This window comes from Barbatula barbatula (assembly GCF_947034865.1).
Source record: "Barbatula barbatula genome assembly, chromosome: 10".
NCBI lineage: Eukaryota > Metazoa > Chordata > Actinopteri > Cypriniformes > Nemacheilidae > Barbatula > Barbatula barbatula.
This window is the reverse complement of record NC_136773.1, coordinates 18,828,909-18,852,669: the sequence shown is the minus strand read 5'-3', so window position 1 is coordinate 18,852,669 and position 23,761 is coordinate 18,828,909. Positions and strand designations below refer to the sequence as shown.

Here is a 23,761-nt window from a genome sequence, read left to right as displayed (position 1 = left end):
GAAATATTTAAGTATTTAGGATAAAAATGATTAAGAGAAAATATGATGATAATAAAGATGATCCTCTGTGGTGGAAAAAAAGCACAGAATGTAATTTTAGCTGTTTTTAAAATACTCAAAGATTTTTAAATATGAAAACAAAGCTTCTGAAAGAAAATGAATATCCTTCTGTAGAATTGGGTTGAATGCGCCAGTCGCGTCCTCCCTACCAGCTGGTGGCAGTAATACAACGTCTTCATAAAAAGTGACATTCATTTATAAAAAGTGTAATAGCTTTCAGAATTATCTATAATAACTCATCACGATGGACTTTGGATATATGTTAAAATACCTTATCACATACTAGCCGTTTATAAGCACGGTCCCACCCCTTCACCATCCAATTGCGCCTGGGGCCCGTTTTAAAAAGGAGGTTAAACCAACACAGAGTTAAAATGTGAACTCTGAGTTGATTTACAACGAGATGCGTTTGGTTTCAGAACAGGTGATTTATGTTAGTTATATCAACTCTGGGTAGGCTTAGCTTGAGTTAAGCGCTTGCACCACGAAGACGACAAGCCATGATCAACGGAGCTCCGATATTTCGATTCACCATGGCAACGGCGTCAAATAAAAAGCAACATGGCGGCAGAAGAAATTTGAGAGCGACGCACACTTTCCGCTCAGCATACAGTGGATTTACTAATGTGCAGAAAATGACTTAAGTTAAATTATATATATATATATACACACCAATAGACAAATTAATTAAGTTTGTCAGACTGTTTGTCGGTTCGAACCCTGCACGGAGTAGATTTGAGTAGGAATGGCTGCATTAATTTCTGCATTTATATTCTGTGTCTATTAATTTCTTTATTCATGAACTTTCTTTATATATTTAAGTAAGTAATAATAAGTAATGTATCATCGTCCATAGATAGCAATGCTCTTATCTAATACATACACGCAAGATGTTATTGAGATGTAATGATGGATGATACGTACGAATCTAATTCACTGTAAAGAAAATATAGTACAGTTTAATTAAAATGCACAGGAAAATTACAAAATAAATGTAATAAATTAATCTCCTGAAATAAAAGTGCATACATATGAATTAATGTATCCTCAGTCTTCACATACAGGATATTTGATAAAATCACATATTACATTTTATAGTGACTTAGTTTGCCTCTGTGATCAAAATGTGTCATGAATTACTGTGTTAATGAATGAATGAATTAATGAATGAGGCACATCTTTGGTTACGGAGTTACCTCTCTTTTAGAAACAGGAGTTACTCCACTTTCTCGGGTTTGACAAACCTCGCATTTTGAAACACAAAACCCAGAGTATAACTGATTTCAGGGTTAATATACTCAGAGTTTTCACTAAACCTTCCTGAAATGGGCCCCAGCGCTAGATGCGCTACCCAAGTCACGCCTTTCATCTAAAATCTCTTTTCTACTATTGGTGGACACTCCTCACAGACAGCCTGCGATTGGACAGTTTTGAAGTCGGTCATTCATTTGGTCCAACCACACTAACAACTATTAGGTAAAGGGCGGGACATGTCTGAAGACGGGGTAGCTTTATCGACAGTGTGTGTGTGTGTGTCTCTGCAGGTGTCAACAACAAAATATTAGTCTCACACGCTCGGCAGGAAGGAACCTGTAAGAGCCGATTCCTCACAGTTTTAGACAGAAAAAGGGACTACAGTATGTTAAGACGAATATTACAGATGGTGAGTGAAACACTGTTGAAAAAGACAGACAGATATTCTCATTCAGCTAAAAGTGATTTTAGCTTGACAGGCCTGACGCTAAGTGATGGCCTTGTGCAGGTGGAAAGATTCCTCAAAACGTATATTAGTTTGTCGTTTTTAATGACAGTTACAAATTACGAGTGTCGATAACATCTTTCCATTTTTCAGGAGTAGTAATCGGCGCTTTCATGCATGTTGGCATGCGTGTTGAGCTGTTAGCCGCTAGCGGGACGTAGCCTAGCGAAATAACTAGTTTTATAAATGACCGCAAGCAGTGGCAAACTGTAATGAGCTGAAGTTAATTCATTTAGCATCTTGTTAAAGAAGTGTCCGTTTGAAAAAGCTGACGTGATTGTATTGTACACCCCGTAGGCTTGCTGTGCTCTGGTATAGCACGTGACTCGGACGATTGTTTCCATCCAATGTCTCAGCTATCTGTCTGAAGTTTTCTGCTGCTACAGTCATACAGTTTTTGCTTTTACATAGAAGGGGACATTCGTTGTCTGAGCCATTTCTCGCGATCTTCTGCTTAATGAAGTGATGATAGGTCTTGGATCAGATTGTGGATATAGGTGTGGTGGAGAAGTGTGCTTTTGTAGTCGTCATGCAGAATAATGAAAGAATGGAAACATTCAGCAGGGCAAACACGTTTAATATCATTAAATCTGAAATGTTTACATTTGATATGTTAAGCGTGATATGTCTGCTGAAAAATAACAGTACATTTTCAACTGGTTTTCTTAAAAATTGGAACCATCACATTTTGCCATTAAAACCATCACAAACTTGTATGTACAGTAGTGTGTGGGGCTTATTCCAATAGGATTTAACCGGTATTTTGTTGGTTCCCATCCGTCGCATAACATCTCGCCAGTAGAACCCAACACATCACCAGCAGAGACCATTATACAGTTTCTATTGAAACCAATGCACTTCCCATTAACCATTAAGTCCAATAGAATTTCTGTGATGATTTTAATTAGGGATGTGCACAAATGTTCATATATTCGATCCACAATAGCTATTCGAAAATTAAAACTGCTATTCGAATATTCATATTTTTCATAAGAATAAAACTGCGTTGCCACAAGGTTAAGTTACTGCTACAGAGGACCTTAGAGTTGTCACTTCTTATTGAACGCTTCTTCTCTTGATCTGTTATGATTTTATCAAAGACAGAACATTTAAAAAAATCATGTGATCCTCAATCTTTGTTCACTCAGATAGCAAGATAGTTTAAATATTTATGTTTACACCTCTTATGCCTGGATCGTGTTTTATGCTCGGCTCACATCACCATATTAAAATGTTTAAAAACTGGTGGGTTAACATTACTTGCATTAGGTATAAAAATACCAACGTAATATTAAATGATTAACAATAATTAATGTATGACCATAACTTCTTGGTAAATTCATATTTGTTTGTTAAAAATATATGAAGTAATGCTAATTTTAACAACTTGAAACATGAAAATGTACATTTCACAGCAAAAAAGACAACACAGACACTGACAATATTTTTATTTGGTGCTTATCAATAGCAAATATCTTCCTCAGATGACGGTCACGTAATAAACATGGAAACAAGGACTATGGCTCCGTCTTTGTTGTGGGGTATTTTTTAAGGATCTTAACAGTCAACATGGAGTTATCAAGCCTGTTAACTTTATTTATCATAAAAAATTTAAATGACAAAGCCTTATATTCTTGTCAGATCTGGGTTTTGTTACAGAGTTAGAGAAGAGCAGCGTGTTTTCTCCATTGTCGGCTTGCTAAACGTCGGCTTGTTGAACAGACTTTCACAAGAGGAAAATAGACCTATATATGCTTGTTTTTGTTATCAAGAACGTGTAAAACTAAGTATACAAGATAACCATATATCACAGACTGTCAATATACGTTGCCTTTTGTCTGTTTTCTTTTTGTATCATACCGTTCCGCGCAGGTTTAAATGCAGTTTTTATGGATTTTTCCATTTCTTTTTTTCAACATTTAAAAACCTATATACAGGATATAATATTAATTCATTTCGAATATTTAATGATAATTATAAGCTTGATGTGGAATTGTGACTAAATAAAAACGTAACAAATTATTTACTTAATTTAAAAAATAAACTATATTAAAATATTTGTTTTTTATGAGCTCAAATATGATTTTTTGTTTTATTGTTGTTTTTTAACAGCCGAGATCTGCCACCAAAACTGAAAGATAATTTTCCATCATTGTACTACCATGATAATATGCTTTTAGATTTTGGATAGCAGTATTTGCTCAAAAACATAGGTAGGCAATCCTGTTTCCATGATTTTTGTAACATAACACATCCACATATGGACCTTTAACTGGGAAAATATACTTTTAACTAGTTCAGAAGATGTTGTTATACGGTATCAATGTTATTTTCTTTCTACAGTAGAGCGGATGCAAAGTGCATGCTTGTTGTGGGGCTTATGGCTTTTAATGGGTGATATCTTGTGATCTGACACGCTGGTGTCTGCATTGTAGGCATAGTCCTTATGAAATGTCAAGGGTGTATCAATCAAGGGTGTATCAATGTTACAAAGCATAGGATTGTTTGGCATCAATCCGCTTTTTGTTGCAAGCATCAGCGTTTACTCAGGAAAATGTTAATCGGCCTTACTGCTGAGTATATAAACACTGTTTCAGCATCATGCGTGTCCAAGGATAAATGAGCCATGCCAAGAAGCAAACAACAGCATTCTTTGCCTTCCCAGCTTGTGAATGAAATGCAGCAAGGAGGCCAAACTAGCACTCAGACAGACTGTGCCAGAACTGAATACTGTGATCGAACAAGTTTCATCACAGCTAACATGTGACACAACGCTTTTCTGACTCTTATTTCTCTTTCTGTTTGTGGAAACAGACTCCTGGGAAAGGAGGTTCCCAGAACTCGGAGTCTGAGCAGCCGTCTGCCGATATGAATAATGAGTCTTCTGAGGTAACCTGAATTTAATTAAATGTTTACTCCCACAGTGTTACTCGCTAAACCGAATGCTGCCTTAAATTAATGTTTTTATTTACAAGTATTATATCAGTTTTCCAGAGAAAATACAGCTTTTACAGAAAGGAATTATTGTGCATTGTTCTTTCGATCTCATTGCGGTGTTAATTTGTTTGTCCACAGGGCTTCATTTGTCCTCAGTGTATGAAGTCACACATCTCCGCCGAAGAGCTCTTTAAACATTATGAGGTGTTTCATGAGCCCGGTGAATTCACTTCTGGCAGGTGGGGCTTCGGTTTTAATCTGGACTCTATATATTCATAATAATAACATCACTTTTGGTTGACGTTAACAAGTCTCCAACCACGATCGTATAAGTTCTCAGTGAAACAACCTGGCCCCACCTATTTGTTGTTGAATCTGACATACATCTGTACTGTACAGATGTACTTTTTAAATTGTTAATTTACCCTTGTAAAATGCTTTAAGTGTCTTCAAATGAATCCCAGTATTAAAACAGGCTGTGTTTCTTCTTAAGGGAGGATCCAAACCTTCTTCGACAAGAAGTCCAAGATTTACAAGCTTCATTGAAGGTATTATGCCTTTCACTCCCACACTTCTTATCAACAATAGTATGTATGAAACGTTTGGTGGTTCTCATAACACCATTACTCAATGCTGTTATTTCCACAGGATTTGACTGTGGATCAAAATAAATGACACTTTTCTTCATGTGTTTTTAGGAAGAACGCTGGTTTTCTGGGGAATTAAAAAAAGAATTAGACAAAGTACAAGGACAACTAGCGAGTAATAAAGTAATTTTTTTAAATATTCAGGAGTTGTTGGTGGTTTATTAATGCTGCTGAAGGAATGTTTGCTTCATTCATGTGTTTTGCTTTAAGGGCTCACAGAGTGATGGTACCAGCATAGGAGAATCAGGTTGGTTAAGAATAGTTCTAATTGCTTCTTAAAGTTAATATTTGCTTAAATTGTGTACATAAACATAATGGTGTGAGATGTGAGGTTGAAGTTTTCTTTTCCTTTTCAGAGCTTGAAATGAGGCTCAATGAGGCAGAAACTGAGAAGTTCAACGTCAAACAGATGAAAGATATGTTTGAACAGAAAGCCGCGCAGCTCGCCACTGAGATAGTTGGTAAGATTTGCTGGAAAGTTCTTGCCTTTTTCATAAATACAGATTATAATTATATATATATTAATTTATTAATTATATCAAACAAGATATTTTAGAAAAGAAACGGAAAGCCTCATCCTACACCCCATCTATTGGTGGAGCCAGTGTTGCTGTATTCAACTGGGTGGGATAATCAAACAGAGCGTTGTTATTGCCATAATGTTTGCACTTTTCAGGAAATCATCCTTCAGACGGTTTCGAAGCAACATAAACAAACGTTACTGCTTATGCGTGCTTTTGTGGCCGAATTTAACTTCTAGTACACATCTGCAAAGAATAGAGTCCCTATAGATTATTTCTGAAAACAAGGAAAAGGAATAAGTAGTCCCTAAAGATTATTTCTGATAACAAGGAAAAGGAATAAGTAAATTACATTAGCTAGCAAGTTATAAACCTACGTGCGACAAAGTTATACGACCCATTCAAAAAAAATTTTTTTAATCAAAATTAATATATGTTAAAATTAAATATTTTTATTTAAGACAATGGTTATACAATAAAATATTAATATGAATCATAAGAAAATATAAATAGTTATATTATTAGCCACTAGCCAGACCGATCAACAAACACAGTCCGTAAATTAACTTTTTGCCAGGTGCATGCATCCGATGAAACTGTCTATAAATGTAGTACTTAAGATAGAAAAGAGAATACAATAAATACATTTGAAATAAGTGTGCACTTGATTTCCCAGAGATCAAATCACGTTACGATGAGGAAAAAAGCACGAGAGAAGCATTGGAGCAGAGGTTGACCAATCTAAACCAAGACCTGATGAGAGAAAGACAGGAGAAGGATAAATTGTCTGCAGAGCTGGTAACCTCACACTCATTGTCTTGTGATAATTAATGAGTTAATATTCTCTCAGCTGCTCATGTCAGTGTATCATCAACCTCATTCATCATCCGTCTCCCTCCGTCTAATCCTGTCTTTCTTTGGCTCTCCTCCAGCTCCAAAGGCCTGGGGTGGAGGATGTGGAAGTGTTGAAGAAAGAGCTTGTACAGGTGCAGACGCTCATGGACAACATGACACGAGAGAGGGAGGAGGAGTCCGAGCGCCTCAAGTGCCAATACGAGCAGCTGCAGGCCAACTTTACTACCTCAGAGGTGAGGCACTGCCGCTGATAAAGTGGCTTTAATCTTTCGTGTCTACACTGTACGGCTCACGTAATGATAGGAGTTATACAGACCCATGGCGATTTGCTTTATAGACATTCGGTCACTAAGCTGTTTATTCGGAAAATGTTTGGATTGATAGGACCCCGCACTTACAGAGATTCATTCCAGAATCAATAGCTTGTAAAGGCAGATAAAGGGAGTCATGATTCAGATTTTTGCCCCAATGATGTCACTTTGCCCACTAAAGCATGTTGAAGTTTTAAGTGGCAAAATGTAAAAAAATACTTTATTACAAAAATAAAAGGATGTGTTGGATGCTAACATCCGTAAGAGCAGGTTTAAAGCGTTTGAGAGTCACACTGACTGTTCTTTCTAACAGATTCCTGAGCTTAAATATTAACCCTCTCGCCTCCCACCTGAGTATTTCCTGTAAACACTCCTGTAATCGCCTGCACTCCTGACCTTAAAGTGTTTGTTTTTATATGAAGGTCCTACCAAAGCAGAGCAGCTTTGGTTCGTAGAACATTACAAACAGGTCAATCGAGGCGTGTTATGACCTTTTATTAGATATTCCAGTTTGGTGACTTTCGTTGCTCTACATGATTCAAAGACTGCCATCTAGTGACTGTATACAGTAAAAAGGATATTTTAGGTAGGCTGATTGTTCTTGAGAACCAAGAATACTACTACCATTGTAGGATTTTTTAGGGTTCGAGCCCGTAGGGCTAGAAACCTATTGTATTTGTGGGTTTTATTATTCTTCTTCTTTGTTATTATTCTTCCCTAAAACTACATGGGCAGCCTAAACCGTAAGGCCGACAGAGCTGAGACTTGGTCAGATGGTAGTAGTCCTTGTCGCTACTCAGATACATGGACCCAGCCAAATCGGCCCATAGGTGGCGCTACAGCGATGAAAAGCGCGTTTGCACTCTTTACTCCTAAACCGTTTGTCGCACACCCAAGTGTTTTATATCATTGTAATCATTGGCTCAAAACTTAAAAAACGTATATCTCCGATTTCATTTCCGGTATGCAAATTTTTCCGCTAATTTGCATTTTATGCAAAAAAAATAAAATGAACTAGTCCCTGGATTTTTGCCCGATCGGAACCAAACCAACGCTGATGAATTCCGTGGAGTGTGAATGTGAATAATTATCAAAAAAAAGTTGAAATTTCGATTCACCATTGCTAGGGGGCGCCAAAACGTCTGAACCGGAAGTGCCATGGTTGACTAAAATGGCCATAACTTGTGAACCGTTTGAGCAATCTTCATGGGGCTTGTACCCTATGTGTAGACTCTCAGTCCGGGGTCACAGTAAAAAGGATTTGGCGCTTGGCCACTAGGTGGCGCTATAATTTACATGAACTCGAAAAGGGCTATAACTACCCAACCGTTTGCCCGATCGACTTATTATTTGGTATGGTCTGTCTTTGTGTCATGCACGATGATTGTCTAAAAGGACAGTGGCGTATCTAAAGAAACATGGCGGTCATCGGCCAATGAAGTTTGAGCACTCATTAGACCGGGTTAACGGAGGCCGATCGAAACGACACTCGCTGGGCTTGTTCGACTCATGGTCCAGAAGGTCTGTAAGAAATATGAACTCATTCGGCCACCGGGGGGCGAAGTAACTGTTTTAGAGTGCATAAACAATTGTATATCACGTGACATTTGACATATACTCAAACTATTGTTATCATATGATAGCTCTTCACATTCTGAACAACTTTGCCTCTGAACACGCTTCTGTCGATTGAACGGTTTGCGAGTTATTGCTGACGATGTCAAAAACCTACTTTCGCGAACTAGTCCTAGGTTTTTCGACCGATCGGATCCAAACCAATGCAGATAACATCTCTGGAGTGTGAATGTAAATAATTATCAAAAAAAAGTTGAAATTTTCTTTCACGGTTGCTTAGGGGCGTAAACATTTTAAATAGGCGGAGCCTAAGACATTAAAATGCCCATAACTCGAGCACTATTAGAGATATCATCATGGGGCTTGGAACATATGTGTAGACCATCACTCCGAGATGACTTACAAAATACCGCGGCGTTTGGACACTAGGTGGCGCTATAACAGTAAAAATGGCAAAATTTACGTGTCTTTGGTTGCATAAACAATTGTGTATCACGTGATATTTGACATATACCCAAACTATTTACATCATATGATAGCACTCCTCATTCTGAACAACTTTGCCTCTGGACACGCTTCTGTCGATCAAACGGTTCGTGAGTTATGGCTGATGATGTTAAAAACCTACTTTTGCGAACTGGTCCTTGGTTTTTTACTTGATCGGATCCAAACCAATGCAGATGACTTCTGTGGAGTGTGAATGTAAATAATTATCCAAAAAAAGTTGAAATTTCTTTTCACGGTTGCTTTGGGGCATAAACATTTTAAATAGGCGGAGCCTATTACATTAAAATGCCCATAACTCGAGCACTATTAGAGATATCATCATGGGGCTTGGAACATATGTGTAGACCATCACTCCGAGATGACTTACAAAATACCGCGGCGTTTGGACACTAGGTGGCGCTATAACAGTAAAAATGGCAAAATTGACACATCTTTGGTTGCCTTAACAATTGTGTATCACGTGACATTTGACATTTACACAAACTATCGATATCATATGAAAGCTCTCATAATTCCAAACAAATTTGGCTTTTGAACCATTGATGTCGATCAAACAGTTTGTGAGTTATCTGTGATGATGTTAAGAACCTGCCTTTGCGAACTTGTTCTAGGTTTTTCAAGCGATTTTAAAATTTCCACCACAGTAGAATTCTCTGGACTGTCTAGATCAATAACTATCAAAAACATCTTCAACTTTTTCATTTGCATGACCTCTACAGGGTCCTTTATTATATTCAAGTGAACGGTGTACCTGAAAGCTCGCTTCTCCTTAACAAATAATCCAATTGACTTGCCATTAAGTACAATCATACATCTTATTAGACTAAACAAGCATGCAAAATATGATGGTTACCGGACAAGAGATACGTTTCCTGTCTCACAGGAACAAGGTGTTAGACATATAAAGCACTACACATTAAACGTTGCTCCATATTCACACGTCTATAAATATAGAACATGTCTGGCTGGTTGTAAGATGCTGTTTTGCTTAGCATAACACACACCTTTATTATGTACACCAGTTTAATTGCATGTAAACCTAAATTTCTACTCAGCAGTCACATGGCAGCAACTCAATGCAATTAGGCATTTAGACGGGGTCATTTCTTAAATGGATGTGACCAAATTAACCTGAAAAAATGATTCCCCTCAAGTGTACTCTATGTGCATATGTGTGTAATCAGGCGTAGTGTCTGTGAACCGTTGCTGACCGTATCTATAATTTTTCAGGCGTTGGGAGTATCTTCCACTTTGGTGTTTTAGGATGAGAGTCCTCGGCCTACTTGATGAAGGCAAAGATGCTTTGGATTCCTTAAAAGTGCTCGAACCCGCTAAATGCTGCTTGCAGCTTTAATTTATAAATGTTTTTGTTCTATTGAACACAAAAAAAGATATTTTGAAGAATGTAGGAAAACAAAAATTTCTGGGGCACATTTGACTACTAGTGGTTTCAAGCATTCTGCCAAAAATAATTTTCTGTGTTCATCAGAACGAAGACATTTATACAAATTTGAAACCACTTGGTGATGAGTAAATTATTATGACAGAAGTTACATTTTTGGGTGAATTTGTCAGCATACAGTTATAATTTAGGACCCCATCAATCAAAGTTATTTGCCCACTTATTGATCACATAAGAAAATCACCTGATCACCTAATATAGGCACTCTGTACCTGTAGGGCGCAACCTATTAGCACCTGTGTTTTTGTACAGTTTGTCCTGTGTCACTTCACTGGTCTGTGTGTTTGTGTATGTCTCTCCCTCAACCCGTCTGGTCTCTTTACTTTCTCTTGGAGTTTCTGCCTTTTTGAGTGTTTAGACACAGTGGATGCCATGTTTGTCCTAGGTCATGTTTAATTCTTAACTTCTGGAGTCTGTTAAAAGTTTGTGGAAGGATTCATTTAATATAAATAATAATAGAATAAATAGTAATAAACAGAACAACGTTTTGCCTCTTCCTCACAGCCTCAATTTAAATAGCTTAAAATGGAATGTGGTGAAATCTCTCACCGGGTCTATCACCTTGGTTGCTTTGCCTGTCTCACACATGTTTGTTTGGATGCAGAAAACAATAGCTCAGCTTAAGGCAGAACTTGAAAAGGGACCTCAAGAGGTAGCAGTCTACACCCACCAGATCCACCAATTACAGAGCAACCTGAACAACCTCCAGCAACAGAGCCAGGTAACACGTTCAGAGTGACGTTCACAAGCGCATGCAGATATATCGTGCTCCCAGTAACAAGGCACGTGCCTTGTATGCTGTATATTTTAATGGCCTACTTTATGGCTTTACTGAACATACGCCAGCGCCTGCTATGTTAAGAGCCGCCTGTCTCTGGACTCACCAAGTATTTCACATAACTTCTAAATTTAAGCACTCAGTAGCGGCGTTTACAAGCTTTACCAGCTGCCCTTTCAGGAAAGGCCCGACACATTTTACAAGAAGGCTCTCTGCCACGGCCCCCTCGTACCCGGTCCAAAGTGCCCGCATCGACCTGTCACCACACCATGCGTTTTGATTGGCCATTAAAAAGTGTTGACACACTCATCACAGATACTGCGTAATTAAAGCTGCAGTGGGCGATTGGTCTTGTGCCAGCTGTGATATTTATGGTGACAGGAAATGACCCACAACTCTCTGGTCCATTGTTGGAGTTGTCAGGATGGGATTAGGAGATCAGAGCCCAGAGGTGCATTGAATTCCGAAAAATGTGGACCACAGCAGATGATGAGAAATGAAATATGGACGATTAAGGGTCGTTAATAGAACTATTCCCGTCAGCCATCCTGGGGGATAAATATACGTTTCAAAGAGGATATATGGTCAAGAGAAGGTATGAGGAAGAGATGTGGAGAATTAATTACAGGGATGACACTACATATATTTAAACATGGCGTCTTAAAGGGAGAGTTCACCCAAAAATAAAAATTGTGGTGCATGTCGTCCAACATACGTATGTCATTTCTATCCTTCCGAAACCTTGTATGTTCAAATTCACAGTTTTTCAGGAAATGTAAAAACCCTGTACTTTTAAAATTATTGACAAGCACTTTTTATTGGTTAGATATTTGCAAAACCCAGTGATGATTTATGGCAATAGATACAAATCTATGGAGATAAGATGTCTCAGAAGGACAATATGACTCTTTGTTCTGTGAAACACTGAATATATAAATGAATATATTTTCATTGTATCATAGTATCATTGGTTTTTTCCAGACAATGGAAGTCAATACATTTCGTTGCACTGTAATTGTATGTGTGTAATGACAATAAATCCAATCCAATCCAATGATTGTCAATATTGTTAAGTTTCCAGCGTTCTTTAAAATATCTTCTTTTGTGTTAAGCAGAAGAAGGGAAATGTCATACAGGTTTGGAATGACATGAGGGTGAAATAAATCAGATTTTTCCTTATTGGACGAACTATCCCTTTAAGATTGGTCACACCAGGTTTGATGACAACACTAAATAAAACTATTCTTGATTTAATTATTCCTTTAAGAGGTGTCTAGGTACTTTGACAAATGGAAAATGTAAGGCAATGAAAGAAGACACTGTCAATGCATTAACAAATGAGACTGGAGACTGACTGCAGTGCACAAAGTGGATGAAAGAAAGGGGCTTTGTAGTTATGGGTACACAACTGTGCCCTGGACATTATGTTAAGAAGCAAAGCTCACTGTGTGATGTAGGTGCCCTCTTCATGTCACCACTATGTGCTAGACCCTGTGTCCTTATCATCCTGTCCTCTTTATAGCTGTCGCAGGGCAAAAGTCACAACACACTCTCTGGCATGCAAGTGCCTATCCCTACCCTCATAAAACAGTGCTCTCTTAAATGGTACTACATACATTTACACAAAGAAGTTCAGAGGTCCCCGAGCTATTCCAAAATTCTCAAGACACTTTATCAGCATGCTATTTGGAGACTAAATGGTGGTTATAAGGCTGTTTTGGGATGTTCTGTACAGATAGGCTTGTCTTTACTAAAAAAAACATTTTGTGGGTTGTCATAATACAACAATTAATCGTGTCATTGCATTTAATTGAAAAAACTAAACATATATAAGCTTAATAATCATTCTGCCACTCCTCAGCTTTTGTCAGAGAAGTTATCTCGGAAGGAGAAGGAGAGTCAGGAGCTTGAAGAGCGTCTGGGTCAGGAACAGACCTCTAGGAAGAGTCTTCAGACCAGTCTTCACCAGAAGGATCTGGAGCTCCAGGAGAGCCAAGCCCGGGTGTCAGCGGGAGAGGCGGCACTGAGCCGGGCTCAAGCTGAAATGAATGAACGTGGGGAGGAGGCTGCTCGACTCAGGAGGGAACTCGGTGAGCTGGAGAAGAACCACCAGGAACTGAAGGCAGAGAAGAAACAACTCCACCAGCAGAGGGAGGATAAGGAGAACCAGGGCTTACAGCTGCAGAGTGAGATCAGCCAGGTCAGATACTGTAGAATTTGTGCACCCATCTATGTAACATCTATCTATCCCTCTATTCATTAATTTACTTATATACCCAACCACCAAACCTAAATCGGTGCACCTATCTGCCCATCAGACATGTATCCCTCCATCTATATACCCACTTAGCCATCTGTCTAATAACATCCATTCATTTCTTGATCAATCGACCGGTGTAACCACACGTACTCAACATCCATCTTCCCATCCATTCATAGAGCATCTTTGAGGACTGTATCATTTAAAATATATTTAATATGACACAACCTCGATGTTATCAGAGCCCCATGTTTGTGTCCTTCAGCTTCATGCCAAGCTGCTGGAGGCGGAGCGTCAGCTGGGGGAGCTGCAGGGCCGGTTGAAAGAACAGAGGCAGCTGTCAGGAGAGAAACTCAAAGATCGAGAACAGCAGGTGACAGACGTGCAGCTCAAACTGTCCCGTGTGGAGGAACAGGTAGGAAAGGGTTTATGTGAACTTAGAAATTTGTACAGACTACAAATAGTTCGTAGTATAATCAGCAGCATGTTTATCTGTATAGTGTATTGCTACCCTGATGGAATAATTATTACTGCGGTGAGCTTAAGTGTCTTGTTGTTTTATTTGAGTCTGATGTTTTATTTGTGTGTGTAGTTGAAGGAGAGCTTTGCGAAGTCTACTGACCTACAGCATCAGCTGGACAAATCCAAACAACAGCACCAAGAACTTCAAACACTTAAACAGAGCACTAATGGAAAACTTAGAGAAGCACAGGTAGATATCACTGTAACATCTCGCTTCTGGATCCGAGAAATAAATTAAAATCAAGTCAAAACTAACCTCATTTGACCTTTCTGTACAGAATGATCTGGAGCAGGTGTTGCGTCAGATCGGGGACAAGGACCAGAAGATACAAAATCTTGAGGCTCTGCTGCAGAAGAGCAAGGACAGCGTGAGCCAACTAGAAGCTGAGAGAGAGGATCTATGTGCCAAGATCCAGGCTGGAGAGGGTGAGGCAGCTGTGCTTTACCAACTCCAAGAAAAAAATCACTCACTACTGGAACAGGTAAGGAGAACAACACACCTACGCCCTCAGGATGTGCTGCCATCTGTCGGAGATCTTGTTAATTTAATTGTCATTTCAGATGACGCAGTTGACCGACAAGCTCAAGAACCAATCGGAGAGCCACAGACAAGCTCAGGACAACCTTCATGAGCAAGCGCAAGAGCAAAAGACCCACTTGCGTTCAGCACAAGACCGCTGCCAGAGTCTGGAGACCACCATCTCTGAACTTAACACTCAACTCACAGAAGGCAAAGAGAAGATCGTCCAGCTCGACACACAGGTAGAGCAAACATGTCACGTGCCAGTTGGTTTTGCGATTGATACTTATATTGGTGAATTTTATCTTTTTGTTGGATGTAAATGATGTTTGTTTTTCTAGCTGAAAGCCAAGACAGAGATGCTGCTGTCTGCAGAAGCAGCAAAAAATGCTCAGCGTGCTGACTTGGAGAACCACCTGGAAACATCCCAGAATGCATTGCAGGACAAGCAACAGGTACGTGTTGCCTGTAGAGGCAACGCACTAGAATGTGTTTTTGTTATTGATCCGTTGCAGGTAAATGCATATGTGATTTGAATGCGTGTTTATGCAGGAGTTGAGTAAAGTTCAGGCTCAGCTGGAGGAGCAGGCCCGCAGGCTGCAGGAGAAACAGGAGCAGTGTTCTCAGCTTGAGAGCAGTCTGAAGGACAATAGAGACAAACTACTGACTGCCGAGCAGAGGATAGAAACACTGGAGACCCAAGCCAAGGTCAGGATGAGCTCTCTCCTCTGAATCACTGCTGCAGCTGTCTGCTTACTTGTTATGGATGCACACGTCTGCATTTTGAGAGGGTTTGATCCTTTTGAGAGGATTTGGTGGTTGTTGATGTAAATTTGAAATAATTGTGTATGTGTTTGTGCCTGAAACAGAAAGCAGAGGCTGAGTTAATAGAGCTTCGCGCTGGAAAGGAACAGTCTCAGAAAGAGCAGCAGAAGCTGGAGAAGCAGCTCAGTGAGCTGGAGTTGAAGATGAAGGAGTTGAACCGTCTGTTAGCGGCGGAGAAGCAGGGGTTGGTATTTTATATGGGAAAATGCTAAATGTTATTGCATGATGCGTAACAATTCTTAAAGTTGCAATTTGTAACTTTGTTAAAAAGAAACAAAAGTCATTTCAAGTAACCCGGTTTTAAACAGATGGTGACATTGAGAAGGTTTTCACGATGAAAAGGAGAAAAGTTTTTCCTTTTCATCTTTTGAAAGGTTTCACGTACAGACAGCATTATCAAAACGATCTAAATTTAAACGGATCTGGGAAAACGAATAAAGATGCTGTTTTATGCATGCCAGGCCAGCGGATGGCGATGTTGTGCTGTAAAGAAACACTACTTTTACACGAAAATGCTGTAGTCTTCAAAAACGTGCACTTTGAGACCCGTTTTCAAAAGTTTGTTTTTCAGTTTTCATAAAACATTTTCAGTTTTTAGTTGAAAATGGTCACGTGTTAAGGGCCTGATAGAGACAAAAGTTATAGACTGCAGATTTTGACGCACAAAAACCTAAAAACCTATAATTAATATGTAGGTTACCCCATATATTGATATTGATCTGTAAGCTTAAACGTAGAGACCATTCCTATGACGGGTCTGTCTGTATTTCTTCCTCAGAGCTGCCATCCATCAAGGAGAGCTGCAGAAGAAAACCTCAGCTCTCTCTGAAACAAGACAAGAGCTGGAGAAGACGGAGAAGAAGTGTGAAACGCTGCAGGCAAGCCTAGATAAGCTATCTCAGGCGGGTCAGACTCGGCAGGCAGAACTGGACAGGAAAGTGCAGGGTCTGAACACAGAGCTCCAGAAGACCCGGGGGGAGAAGGAGGCTTTGGTTAAAGAGATGGCCACAGTTAAGGAGGCTTTGAACACAGCTTCAAAAGCTCTGAAAGAAAGCCAGACTCAGCTGGAGAAAGAGAAGAAGAACAGCAAAGCCACTCTGGAGGAGAAGGTGAGTGCCATGAGTTTGGAAGTTGATCAGTGTTACTAAGATAGATACATTGAATCCAAAATGTATCTGAATGCTTGTGTATTGATAAAATTGCATGTATGTCATAGATGGAGAGTGACATTTTTTACTATGCTGTTATGTTTATTTTAAAGCTCTTTGTTTGTCAGATTTGTAGTTTCTTTTCTTATTAGCCGCATTGTTGTAATATTTAGGAAAAGTCTCATCTGAAAGCACAGCAACAACTTCATAAAAACGTAGAGACCACTTCAAAGGAGCTCGGTGAGGTCAAAGGTCAACTAGAGAAATTGAAAGAGGTAAGAATGTGTAACGCAGCATTGTGTACGACCTTCATCTAACGTAATACGTTACTGTCCCCGTTTTGTGTGTTCAATGAATCGTGATGCCTTGCAGTCATAAAGTTGTTGTTGAAATGCTGTAGGCAGAGAAGGGCCTGCAGTCTCAGCTGAGCGCACTGAACGGCCAGCTGAAACAGTCTCAAGGGACACTGATAGAAAAGGAGAAGATTTCACAGCAGCTTCAGGCACAGCTGAAGACCACCCAGGGCTCCTTTAACCAGGAAGTGAAGAAGCTTGAGGAACAAGTGTCCGAGATGCAGGCTAGCCTCACTAAAAAGGTAAGCGCTCACTTTAACATTCTACTTGTATGAGCTGTTGGAATTGTCACTCCTATATCTATTGCCATTACAAGAAGAATTGAAAATCAGTCTACAACTCAATTCACTTTAATTCAGTCAATGCAATTTTCATTAAAGCTGTAACCTATTTGGTTCAAATAAAATCAGTGTTAAGGACTGTACGCTTATAATAATGATTTATAAATGTAGCTGTCTGAAAGATTTTGACATCATTTGACTTTAACACATATATGGAATGGTTTGTAAAGTAACCTGCAATTTCATGTTTCAAACGGAGATGGTAATACAGAGCTAAAGGATTTCAAATGCAGCATCAAATTTGTGTTGTGTGTATAGAAATACAGGAGTTATTAATTTAGTGACATTCTCCTCTGTTGGACATCAACAGCTCATTGAAGTTTTGATGCTAAAATGAATAAATGAAGCCGGTATTCGCCTTGACACAGAGGATTTTATTTTTGCTTGAACCAGCTCTTCAGTTTATATGGAAACCTGTATTACAGTCCAAAGAACACAAACAAAACATGCCACAGTTTACTGAAAATAGCAGGACAGTCATACATCGTTGGACACTATATTTATTTACTGAAAATAATGGGAAATGTTCAACTGTTGGCTTTCATGTTTTGTGTTTATAGGTATTTGTAATATATGATATAAAGACAACACCACTTGAGGAAAAAGTGCATTTTATTCAGAATATCACCATTGCAGTTGTGATATTAAACAGTTGACATACTAAGACAACATAATTTTTAGTGACATACATTTCTTTACCAACACTATTGATTGTAGAAACATTAATGTTAAAGAATAAAAAAGGAAGGAAACAAAAAGTAGAAAAAATATGTGTTCGGTGACATGTATTCTTTGGGAAAAGTTGACATTTCGCCAAAATGTCGGTAGATATTGCAAATGATATAAAATGATTATAAAACTATTTATTATTTATATATATGATATGATATTGTAACAGCCTACTCACAATAATACTTTATTAAAAAAAGATTATTATCATTATTTGATGCATTATTAGAACACCTTTTACCATGTTTTACAACCTGGCACAAAATGACTGAGATGTTTAGTGAGACATGCCACGTGGCTTTCAGTATATGAATATGCTTCCTATGCTTTATGCACTCCACTTCTATAAACACATTCCTATTATTCTTATACTTCAATATATAACTTCCTGTTATTAACTCTCTACACAATGTTATCTGTTGAATTGTTATTGTGACCGAACTTCATCAAAGAAAGGAACTAAACTAAACTGAAAGGTCAGTCAGTGAGCAAACTTGCATGCTGCCCGTCTCATTTTCTCACTGATGTGTGTTTCAGGCGGAGGAGGAGGCCAAGCTCAAAGAGCAAGTGACCGCGTTGTCTAAAGATCTTAATTCAGAAAAGAATAGCTGCGCGGAGCTGCAGAAAACTAGCGACAGCACCGCTGAGTGTCTCACTGCGCTTCAGTCTGATTACTACGGCAAGGAGTCTGAGCTCTCTGCTGTACGCCAGGACCTCAAGGTGTGTGTTTATGAAGCTGTAAAGCTATTTACAACCACTTCCCTTCAACTATAACAAGATAATGCATCATTATGTGTAGTACATATTAAAGCAATAAGGCCCAAGAAGCTGTGGGTTACAGTGCATTTTTTAACAGCTAAGAGTGTTGTAAAAGAATAACGTAACCCTTAGCTGTTATAAAATGCTCTATAACCCACTGCTTCTCGGGGCTGTTTGCTTTTATAAAACGGTATGGGTAGCAAGGTTTCATAAAATAAAGTAAATAAAATGATATTTAGGCTATGTAATGCGGTCAGCCGATATAAATCGGGGTATTTTGTAACGGCTTAGAACTCAGCCAATCAGAATCAGGGACCAGAACTGACCATTTTATAATATAAATTATTATCTGGTTGTGTTGTATTTGTAATGTAGGTGTATGAGGAGAAGCTGGTTTTATCTCAGGAGGAGCTGGTGTCCAACAGAAACCAGCTAAGTTCTCTCGAAGCCCAGATCAAGGAACTAAAGACGGGCCATGCAACGCTAGAGAAACACCTCAGCAACAGAGATGAAAAAATCAAGACACAGACGGAGGCTCTTCAGAAGCTCCAGAAACAGCAGGTAAACTGGCTTTGGCAGCCGCAATATATACTTTTATTCTAGTTTCATCATTTGAATTTGCTTATCATTGCACATTTATGAGAATGAAATGAAGGTAGTGAGGTTATCTGTGTTGTGTGTTTTGCAGGAGGCAACTGAAGAGCAGCTGAAGAAGGAGAAAGTTCAGTGTGAAGAACTTAAAGAGTGTCAGAACGCTCTGGAAATGGACAAGAACAAGCTGAGCGCTGATCTCAAAGCACTGGCTGAGAAGAATGAGAAGGTCAGGATAATGAACTTTTCAATTGGATCTTCTTCCATTCTCAAGTAAGTAAGTGATAAATGAGAAAAATGTTTGTGTGTGCAGGAGCTGAAGGATCTTCAGGCTGCCAAGCAGCTGTTGATCCAGCAAAAGGTGGAACATCAGGGGAAGGTGGAGGCAGCTCAGGCATCACTGAAGCAGGAGCAGACAGATCACCAGAAGACCAGAGACTCCATCAAACACACACAACAGCAGCTCAAAGCTGAGACTGACAAACTACAGAAGCAACTGGTACTGATGATCCCTAAAATAAGATACTAATGGTTTTGTTTACTTTGTGAAATGATTGGTTGTTATTCTTACAGGTCATAATAAGGATAATATGAATTTAGATTTTAAAAACATTTAATGTCCATTTATTTATGTAAATACAAACACAATTATAACAAAAAAAAAAGATATTCAAGGATAAAATATCACCCCTCAGGCGTTGGAGGTAAAGGCTAAAGAGGAGGTGGCGAGACAGAGGGAGGAGGAGGAGGTGAAGATATCCATGCAGGTGTCGGCACTAAACGAGAATGTCGCCACGCTGAAGAGGGAGGTGCAGAGCAGCCAGAGGCGGGTGGGCGAACTGGAGAAACAGACAGACGAACTGAGGGGAGAGATCGCTGTGCTGGAGGCCACCGTCCAAAACAATCAGGACGAGAGACGTGCGCTGCTGGAAAGGTTTGATCGCTCTAGACATATTTTGGCCTAAATAGTCATCATGACCGTGGGTTTTGTAAACGTTTTATTGTTGATTTTTTTTCCAGATGTGTCAAGGGGGAAGGTGAGATGGAGAAGCTTCAGGCCAAGATGTTGGAGATGCGCAGGAAGTTGGAGGACACCACGGCTGCCATGCAGGAGCTTGGCCGTGAGAACCAGTCTTTACAGGTCAGATGCCTGCACCAGTCGCAGCTCAGTTTTTAAAGAGACAGTAACCCAGATAATGTAATCACCCTTGTGTTGTTTCAAACCAGCCCCTAGGTTTTTGGGGTTTATGTAAGAAAGGCATATGGGATTGGAGCAATATGAGGGTGAATCAATGTTTTGGGATTAACTGTGCCTTTAATACCCCACACCCTTATCTTACACATTAAATATGATATTTATTTTAATTCCGTTTTGTTCTGGATCACTGTCTCCACACATAAAGGGAAACTCATGCTGTTCTTTTCTCTGCTTTCCTCATGCAGATAAAACAGTCACAGTCTCTCACGCGGAAGTGGGCAGAGGATCACGAAGTACAGAATTGTATGGCCTGTGGGAAAGGCTTCTCTGTTACAGTCAGAAAGGTGTGCAACCCACACACTCACACACACCCTTATTTGATGAAGCAGTTGGTTCAGATGGATCAAAGTATGAGATCAATACAATGTTAATGATCTATCACATTTATCTATGCTCCCCTGTTCAAAGGGCTGGTTTGACAGTACATCAAAGTGGGTCCCACTTACAAAAGCTTTTATTGGATGTTCTCAGAAAGTCACAGAGCAAAAGAGTGCTCTGACACACACTATAACATATATCACAGGTGTGTGTGTATATATATGTAAGGGCTGTCAATTGATTAAACTGCCGCTCAAAGCAGGTCTAACGTGCTTCCTGTTTTCACTACTTAAATTATTTTAAGAAAATTTAACTCGTTGAAGACGAGACAAAAATGTGCTTTCTGGCATAACCTTGTGTATTGATATATAATGTAACGCTAGACTGATGACAGAACGACATGTTGCGTTAATGCCGTTAAATATTTTTAACACGTTAATCTGAAAAATGTATCTCATGCGTTAAGGCCGTCAACGTTTAGGGCTGTTTATTTTGTCATCCTTTGTCTAGCGTTGACAGCACTAATATATATATATATATATATATATATATACCTTTTAGTAAATGAAGCATACATTGACCACAATTTTCTTGTGCAGGGAAGCATAGATTAATGTTTGGTAGTCATTCACCTGGGCTCCGTCCTCATATACTTTACATGTGTGTATAATGTTTTCCCACTCACGGCTGAGCATGAGTTTATACTCCAAATACTCCAGAGCAACTTGTTTGCATCACTTATAACGTGTCTTTAATAAAAACATATTTGAATAAACGGCTAGATCAGTTGTCCAAAATTGGACTTCGCTTTTGGCCACTACTGTATATGTTAATCTGTAGTTTTCCAGGTAATGCAAAATTATGTTTCCCAAATATATCCAAAGGAATCAGGCAGAATTGAAATTTTTGAATACAAATGTTTACAATTTTGTCAGTGGGTCCTAGCTTAAGCAGACAACTGATTTCAAAACCACACTTTCTCTTTTCCTCAGCACCACTGTCGACACTGCGGCAACATCTTCTGCGCGGAGTGCTCTGCACGCAACACCCTGACGCCCTCTTCCAAAAAGCCTGTCCGAGTGTGTGAAACTTGCTTTGATGAATTGCAGGGCTGACGACTCTCCACTAAGCCCCTCCCCTGCCTTCCTCACTGCCCTTCCCATCATGACTTCTCCCCAGGAGGGTTGAGCGCGTGATGGGAGAGGCTGGCTGAGGTGGGGGTGAGGGCCGGACACAGGGACTGCAGTGGACACTGACAAACAGTGTGCTTTCAGCTGCTGCAGTGTCCACTTTATCCCACCAATCAGATGGAGGGGACACTAAACTAGACAGACCAGAGAGCCTGTCCTTATCTGTATAGTGCCTTTGCCAATTACGCGCCCCTTTCACACCCAGAGGGATCCAAAGGGAGAGGCTGGATCGGTTTTGATGTTGTGTATAATTTTTTATGTTTGAACAACAGATGGAGAGTCCGTCAGGTCTTTAGTACTGAATGTGTTTGGCACTAAAAATTTTAGTTTTACACTAATGTAGTATTTTAAACGTTTAAAGAAATAGCGTTGAATGGGTGGTGATGAAATGCCATTGGCGGATCAAACATCTGTTCTATGATCTCGTATTTTTGGCGGAGAGAATCTGATTAGAACCAAAGCTGGCTACCAGATCCTTAGATATATCATTACATTTGTAAGGTAAATGTACAGGCAACAGTGAGAACAATTCATATTTTGGAGCTGTAACATTTTTCACTCATTGTGGGCATGTTGCACATTTGATATGTGACTCTAATGTACATGCTGTGTTGTGTGTTTAAAGTATGTTTAAAACACAACACTTGGTGTTTTTTTGCATTCATCGTCACTAACAGAAGTTCTTGTTTTTTGTTATGGTTTATGCACACTTGTGTGGCATAAAGTGTCTTGATTTATTATTTTCTACAATTATTTGTACGTGTTGGATGCATGTCCCCTGCTTTTAAGCAATGTGTGCAAACGAATTGAAAATGAATGTCGGCTGCTACTGATGTCTGCTGAGGAGTTTCCCTCATTTACAGCTTCTACTGTACGAACTTTTCACATGACACAGTTACAGATCCTGAAAATGATGGAGCTACGCTGTCGCAGGTTGAACTGTGCCAACCAACCTTTCAGACTTGATCACAAGCTAAAAGTTTGATGAGACCATCGAGAATCCAGTGCAAATGAGTGGAGTGTGATACTAACTGCTGTAAAGCGAGCTTCGCTTTTTGTGGTTTGCCAAATAGGCACGTTTTGTCTGTACAGGCAATGCTTAAAGGATAGTTCACCCAAAATTTAAAATAGTGAAAAATGTATTTCATCCTTTACTCACCCTCATGTTATTCCAAACCTGCATGACATATTTCTGCAAAAGAGAACATTGGTAACCAGAGAATATTGGACCCATTGACCTCCATTGTATAAACACAAAACCACAGAGACATTTCTAAAAAATTCTTTATGTACACAGTCTTGTACAGGTTTTAACCTAGATTAGGGTTAATGAATATTTACATTTTTGGTTCTGAACTATCCCTTTCAGTGTGATTGTGGGGTATTGCCGTGTCTCAGGATGTTATGAGCTATAAACAGTGCTTTATAACCAGCTCAGTCGTGTCACATGATTTAAGCACCTGTAACGTTATACATGTAATAGTGAAAATGCTCTTTAACTTGATTTTTAATTAAATGTTTTCTGCAGTCGACAT

The 23,761-nt window shown here is 39.3% G+C and overlaps 1 protein-coding gene across 1 annotated transcript; it reads left to right on the top strand.

The window, feature by feature from the left end:
• The first annotated feature begins 1,545 nt into the window (after positions 1-1,545).
• eea1 (early endosome antigen 1) lies at positions 1,546-23,758 on the top strand. Its single transcript, XM_079466171.1, has 29 exons — positions 1,546-1,723; positions 4,634-4,708; positions 4,895-4,995; positions 5,250-5,304; positions 5,455-5,526; positions 5,614-5,650; positions 5,760-5,864; positions 6,601-6,722; positions 6,857-7,012; positions 11,239-11,355; positions 13,274-13,612; positions 13,938-14,087; positions 14,265-14,384; positions 14,473-14,676; positions 14,756-14,956; positions 15,056-15,169; positions 15,267-15,422; positions 15,584-15,723; positions 16,318-16,648; positions 16,861-16,962; positions 17,088-17,282; positions 18,648-18,830; positions 19,245-19,430; positions 19,558-19,689; positions 19,774-19,959; positions 20,156-20,394; positions 20,481-20,601; positions 20,904-21,002; positions 22,029-23,758. Exons 1-29 carry the CDS (start codon positions 1,700-1,702, stop codon positions 22,149-22,151), a joined length of 4,185 nt encoding a protein of 1,394 aa, XP_079322297.1. The 5' UTR covers positions 1,546-1,699; the 3' UTR covers positions 22,152-23,758.
• The last annotated feature ends 3 nt before the right edge of the window (positions 23,759-23,761 follow it).

What these genes read in the sequence shown, in the direction of transcription:
- eea1 (XM_079466171.1), top strand. Translation starts at nt 1,700, where the DNA reads ATGTTAAGACGAATATTACAGATG. An exon ending in TTAGCGGCGGAGAAGCAGGG is followed by an intron (nt 15,724 to 16,317) that starts GTTGGTATTTTA and finishes TTTCTTCCTCAG; the next exon opens with AGCTGCCATCCATCAAGGAG. An exon ending in AGGCTAGCCTCACTAAAAAG is followed by an intron (nt 17,283 to 18,647) that starts GTAAGCGCTCAC and finishes TGTGTGTTTCAG; the next exon opens with GCGGAGGAGGAGGCCAAGCT.